This window comes from Colobus angolensis, unplaced genomic scaffold (genome assembly GCF_000951035.1).
Source record: "Colobus angolensis palliatus isolate OR3802 unplaced genomic scaffold, Cang.pa_1.0 Scaffold51, whole genome shotgun sequence".
NCBI classification, from domain to species: Eukaryota; Metazoa; Chordata; class Mammalia; order Primates; family Cercopithecidae; genus Colobus; species Colobus angolensis.
The window spans coordinates 4,194,789-4,201,650 of NW_012118599.1; the positions used below are offsets into that span (position 1 = coordinate 4,194,789).

The 6,862-nt window shown below is 44.3% G+C and overlaps 1 protein-coding gene across 1 annotated transcript in view; it reads left to right on the top strand.

Annotated features, from left to right (window-relative positions):
• GSTA3 (glutathione S-transferase alpha 3) overlaps nt 1–5,478 on the top strand; it is a 10,228-nt gene extending 4,750 nt beyond the window's left edge. Inside the window, exons 4-7 of the mRNA XM_011960228.1 lie at nt 844–976; nt 3,223–3,364; nt 4,159–4,290; nt 5,190–5,478. Of these exons, the coding sequence (XP_011815618.1) occupies nt 844–976; nt 3,223–3,364; nt 4,159–4,290; nt 5,190–5,312 (530 nt within the window). The 3' untranslated portion in view covers nt 5,313–5,478. The remainder of the gene's footprint in view (nt 1–843; nt 977–3,222; nt 3,365–4,158; nt 4,291–5,189) is intronic.
• Nucleotides 5,479–6,862: the final 1,384 nt, after the last annotated feature.

The window sequence follows — 6,862 nt, forward strand, 5'->3', positions numbered from 1 at the left end:
CGCCTGGCCATAGTTGAAGATTTTAACACCAGGCGATGCCAACTACCACCCTATTTGTAGGGTGGTAGTTGGGGTGGTGGAGAGGGAGAAAGTGGTTAAAGTGGAAGGGATGTGGCTCTCTGAACAGATCTGGCAACTCTCTCCAGGCTAAAAGGCCAGACTCTCAGAGTATTTGCTAGAGGAACCATCCCCAGTGCCCTGAGAATGCCCTTTCCTTGTTTTCATGCTTGGGGCACCGTGAATGAGCTGTGGTCATCAGCTCAGGATCCCACGCAGACTTCCCCATTCAAGGACACACAAGAACATTAATAAGATGAAAAGAATAGAAATAGATGTGGCCATTACCTTGAGTTGTTTTCTTTCATGGGTCATGTGACAAGGTCATATTGTAGTAATATTGTAGGCTTGGAAGAACACAGAAAGGGACCTCTACATAAAATCGTGTCTCAGAACCTACTTTAAAGGCCATGGATACCGTGAGACTTACCCTGGGAAGTTCTCATTTTAAATGACATCTTTCTGGCACTCCCATTGTAACCTGTCTCAACTTTTTCCTAAAATACCATGAAGATAAATCAATGCAAGAAAAATACAAGGGACCTACTGTGTACCTGGATGGGGAATAAAAGCATAGATGAAATAACAGGCTAAAAGGTAAAAGGAATCAGATCAGAAAAAGAACTACAGGCAGCTAAAATCAAAATACTATTTCATTTTGGAGGTTAATAGGCAATAATTTCTTTTTCATTTTATAACCTCAGTCATTTCAACTATCATCTTTTATTTCTGAAATAGTGGGATTCATAGAAATTTCATGCTCCTTTTTTTTCCTTCTTTCTAAAGATGGGAGTTTGATGTTCCAGCAAGTACCAATGGTTGAGATTGACGGGATGAAGCTGGTGCAGACCAGAGCCATTCTCAACTACATTGCCAGCAAATACAACCTCTATGGGAAAGACATAAAGGAGAGAGCCCTGTACGGTATATTTTCTGTTCTTCCATCCACAGAGAACACAGAGTGATTTAGGTCCTTCCTTGAGTGGGTGGGACCGTGGCAGGGCATCATGACTAGCAGCAGGCTGGGCCTGGGGCATACATACTGAGGTCCAGTATTGCAGAGTCCCGTGGAGATGAGGGAATAGTGAACATGGGGAGGGTTTGGCAAGGGTGATTCTAGAAGTGGATGCAGACCATGGATCCAGCACCCTGACAAAGGTTTCCAAACACTCATAAACCCTATGAACTGAGGAGAATGGGGAGTCATGATTCCAGGTGGTCAGGCCTTCAGAAGCTGGACTCCAGCCAACAGCTTAGCACAGGCATAGAATGTTTGAGAGTCTGTAGATGAGGGCCTGGGGAGGGAAGACTGCAAAGAAGCTGAATATCAGGTCCCAGTAATTCCAAGAATGATGATCAGGAACCCAAGTTACCAGCCAATTATATGGACTGGTAAACTTGAGCAGGGCTAGTAGAGGCTGGCAACCAGAACTCTGGGGTTACCCTGACACACTGATTCAAGGCTGAAATAGCTAGATTTATAAAATACCAGCAAAGCCATGGGGTCTTCTCACTGTTGCAATAGAGCTGCCTGATTCTAAATAACATCCTATGTGAAACTTCAAAAAGTTTAATGTAAAGTTACCAATGACCCAGCAACTCCTCTACTAGGTATATACCAAAAGAATCAAAATACTTCCACACCAAATCTTGTACATAAACATACAGTGCAAATAACAGCAATTTTCATGGTATTCAAAAAGTAGAAACAACCCAAATGTCTATCAACCAATAAATGGAGGAACAAAGTGTGCCTTAGCCATGCCATGGAACAATATTTAGTCATGAAAAGAAACGAAGTACTGATGCATGCTACAAGAAAGTTGAGCCTTAAAGACACGTTATGTGAAAGAAATTAGACACAGAAGGCCACATATTGTAGGACTGTGTGTATGAAATGTCTAGAATATTCGGGCAGCAAGTAGACTAGTGGTTGCCTGAAGCTAAAGGGTTTGGGGTTTGGAGAAAATGAATACTCAGTGGGTACACATGTCCTTATCAAGGTGATAAAAATATTCTAGAATTAGAGTGTGATAGTATTTGCAGAATTCTGTAAATGTACTAAAAGTGACTGAATAGTATAATTTAATGGGTGACAACTATAATATGTAACTCCACATCAATAAAACTGTTGTTTTAAAAAGTACTGTGGAAAACCCAGTTAAACACAAAAGAAAAAACGGTCTCCTAAAATTGTCCTGGTTGTAACTGTGAAAAGAATTTCACCAATGAAGGGGATCTTTTAGGTGGGGTCTCAAGTAATGCACGTGTGGCTAGAGTCAGGCAACAGCACATGGAGAGGGCTGTAGAATTAGGTTTCATGGGAGTTACGGGAAAAACTGCTAATATTGGGCATAGAAGTGGGCCTGGGAGATGTAAAATGATGAGACAGGATGAGGAACATGACAGAGATGGCTGTGCCAGTAACTCTTTTGGGATTACCTCAGGAGGCAGGTCTTTGGCCATTTGACTCACACTAAATTTATGCACAGAACAAACCAGGATTAATAAAGATGATCAATCCTGGCACAGCATCAGTGGGTACTGGCAGTGATTCCACCAATTTCTCTCATGACTGTGACTGTAGACAGGTCACTGATGCTCTTTGTACCTGTATTTGGTCATGTGCATAGCAAAGATTTTAGAGATATATCTACCTCGATAAGTTGTTTTAAGAAATAAATGGTGGCCAGGAATGGTGGCTCACACCTGTAATCCTAGCACTTTGGGAGGCCAAGGCGGGTGGATCACGTGAGGTCAGGAGTTCGTGACCAGCCTGGCCAACATGGCGAAACCCTATCTCTACTAAAAATACAAAAATTATCTGAGCGTATTGGCAGGCATCTGTAATCTTAGCTACTCAGGAGGCTGAGGCAGGAGAATCCCTTGAACCCTGGTGGCGAAGGTTGCAGTGAGCCAAGATTGTGTAACTTTACTCCGGCTTGGAGAACAAGGGAAACTCCATCTCAAAAAAAAAAAAGAGAGAAAGAAAGAAGGAAATGTCAATATACATGCAAAAATCAGAGCATACTGACTAGAATATAAAAGGCACCCACTGGAGATGAATTACTTTCACCATCTGACCCTCTATTCTCTTAGGTTTTTATAAACCTACAAAATCTAAGGCAAGAGGCATTTGATGCTTTGGCTGTTTTTGTCTTTCAGAATTGATGTGTATACAGAAGGTATGGCAGATTTGAATGAAATGATCCTTCATCTGCCCTTATGTCCACCTGAGGAAAAAGATGCCAAGATTGCCTTGATCAAAGAGAAAACAAAAAATCGCTATTTCCCTGCCTTCGAAAAAGTAGGTGAAGCTGTTCAGCATTTTGGGGCACTGAGTTTAGAGGCCAGTAGAAAAATAGTGGCTGGGCATTCCTGGGGACACTGACCTTCACTTTCAGTGAGACTTCCTGAACACTAATGCAGCTCTCTCTGACTCTCAAGGCATTTTATGAAAATTGACTTAGAGGAACAATGATACCACTTATCTCCAAGTTATAATTTTCTCCAGCAAAATTTCAATTTACTAGACTCCAGTATAGAATTCTCTATTCAACAAAATTTTGTTTGTAAGTAGAACGTGGGCTGTGGAAGGCTCTGAATCACATAGAGGTTGCTGTTGAGTCTATGGAACACATGGAGAAATGAAGACTCTGAAATAGTCTACTCCTGGAGGAAGAGTGCTGTCATGAAGGTGGAGTCGTTGCCCAAGGCAGATTGGAAAGGGAGAGAGCAGAGTGTAGAGCCACATCCTAAGTGTCAAGGCTACATACTGTAGGGCCTGGGGCAGACAGAACATGCAGCAGCAGGTGCTAAACCCCTGTCCCATGTGGAAAATGCAAGCAGGGTGGGTGGTGTGGATACCACAGTGATGTGGAATGAGAAGAGAAAATGGAGCCTGGGCTCCAACTGAGGAGTGAGCTAGAGCCACATTCTTGCTCCCTCACTCAATCAGGGAACATAAACAAAGGCCTGGACCTTCACACCATCCAGTTAGGCCACACAGGTGGGAATGTCAGGCTGGAAAGACTCAGGGAGAAGCAGGGGTCCCAGCCTGGGTGGGCATGTGTTCCTGATCTGATGCCTCAAATTCTCCAGGTGTTACAGAGCCACGGACAAGATTATCTTGTTGGCAACAAGCTGAGCCGGGCTGACATTAGCCTGGTGGAACTTCTCTACTATGTGGAAGAGCTTGACTCCAGCCTTATCTCCAGCTTCCCTCTGCTGAAGGTGACCCATTTCACAGCCCTCAGAGAGGCAGCTCCACATGTCCCATCTTGGTGTCTAGTATCTGGGTCCTTGGACTGGCCATGTTCTGACCCCAGCCTTTTTCAGGCCTTCACTACCCCCAGGTCTCCAAAATGAGCTTCCAGATTCCAATTTTGAGGCATGAAATACTCTTGTTATGGAAAGGAAATTTGTGGTGCATGCTACCCAATGAAAAGTATTTCGCCTTTTATCACGGAAAGGACCCAGGGCCCAGCATCTTCCTCCCTCTCCCATTTCTCTGTGGTCTGTTCCTGAGTTTTCTCTGATGCCCTTTATCCCAGGACTGTCCTTGTGTTCCCACACTGAGTTGGTCTGGGCAGGGCCCTTTCCATCTGGTTCCTTCCTTAGGCTCTGGCCAGGGTGGCCAGCAGGAGCTGTCAGATAATTGTGTTCCTCTGTGCACAGCTCACCAACTACACTGCCCCCAACCCTGTATCTCTCACTGAGAAAAGGTGGTCCCATGGTTTGACTTTAATATTTTCTATAACATTTTACTTTCCAACTCATTTCTCCGTATTTTCACTTCTGCTTAGAGACTGATCAGTGTTGATATCTCATGGGTACATTATTTTTTCTCGTCTTAGACAAGAGTCACTAATCTACAGGATTAATATGTAAGGAGAAAGATAGGGATGACTGAACTGATTAAAAGTTTAAGACATCTTTGGGGAAAATACAAGTGAGCTACATGTCCTTCCTCTTATCTTCATTTCTCACTGGGTGTCTGTTTCTGCCTCCATGCTGGTGCTGATGGAGGGGACTCGCTTGGTCTTTGGCAGGAGGGGTCAGATTCCCTGGGCAGTATAAATGGTGATGGCAGGCCTTGGCTTCACTCTGAGGCTGTGCTTTGTGAATTACAGGCCCTGAAAACCAGAATCAGCAACATGCCCACGGTGAAGAAGTTTCTACAGCCTGGCAGCCCAAGGAAACCTCCCCCAGATGCAAAAGCTTTAGAAGAAGCCAGAAAGATTTTCAGGTTTTAATAAAGCAGCCATGGAGGCCAAGAACATGCAAGACCAATATTCTAAAGTTTGTAACAATGAAGTGCTTTACTTAAGTGTTGACTGTGCCTCTTGTAAAGCTAATGAACCCTTTCCAATTACATGCTAATTAAATAATAAAAACTCCTATTTGCCAACTTAGTTAAAATTTAAGCCTTTTCATTAGGATCTGATATGAATTCAGATTTCTAATCTCCTCCTAACCTGTCTCTTTCTTGAAATTAAAAATTTAGTAAAAATGGGAAAGGTAGGTTATATGGTTTGTTTGACTTTTGCCAAGAATTATCCTGTAACATTTGTCACACAATCTATTAAAATATCAATGTAGAAATGCGCTTCTGACATTTTCAGGTATGCACAGGAGAAGAGTTACCATTCTGGGTAAGGGCATAAAGACGTTTTCTTCTTTTCCTGGACAGTCATTTTATTTCTTTTTTTTTCTTTTTTTTTTTTTTTTTGAGATGGAGTCTTGCTCTGTCACCCAGGCTGGAGTACAGTGGCCAGATCTCAGCTCACTGCAAGCTCTGCCTCCCAGGTTTACGCCATTCTCCTGCCTCAGCCTTCCCGAGTAGCTGGGACTACAGGCACCCGCCACCTCGCCCGGCTAGGTTTTTTTATTTTTTTTAGTAGAGACGAGGTTTCATCGGGTTAGCCAGGATGGTCTCGATCTCCTGACCTCGTGATCCGCCCGTCTCGGCCTTCCAAAGTGCTGGGATTACAGGCTTGAGCCACCGTGCCCGGCCAAATATTTCTGATAAAAGCGTTCTTTCTCCTGCATTTTCAAAACGACGATTCTGTCTGCTGTGGATTCCTGTCTTCTAGGAGGTGACGAAATATTGAAGAGCAAACAGACCTATCCTCTGCTCTCAGGCCACCTTGCTGTCCCTTACAGTGTATGTGCTCCTGGCTCATCCTCGCTCTGCTCCTTAAGGCTCCGTGGGGTCCCAGGCATGAACCTTCCCTCACTTCCCTCAGTGCCACTCAGACCTGGGCTGCCAAGATACAGATGGTATGTGTGGATTACATACAAATAACTATATGCAAAATCATTTTTCCCTGGTGTGTCATTGTGCCAGAATGCTTAGATTAGGAGTGCTTTCTAGTTTCAGCCCCTACTGGGCCTATAATGTTACACTCTCCCAGGACACCTGGGCTTCTGCAATTTGAGTCCTCCTCTTAGAGTGAGCTTCCCCACAGTTGGCAGAGGTGGGTGAGAGAGCAGACAGACACCCAGGCTTCCTACCTGCAGCTTCACTTTGCTCTAGTCTCTTCTCCACTTACAACCAGAGTAGTTTTTCTGAAATGCAAATCTGAATATCACAGAATCCTTCAGTGACTCCTGACTGCATGTAGAACGCATCCTCACACCCGTCCTCACTCCCTGACCTTCAGCCCAATCAACCCTCTGAGCACGGTGGGGCCTCTTGCCCTCCTGCCTGGGTGCATCTGCTAGCCCTGCCTGGCAAGCTCCTTCCCAGTGGCCACAATTAAGTCTACCCCGTTGCTTTTCAGGAGCATTGGGCTGTTCTCTG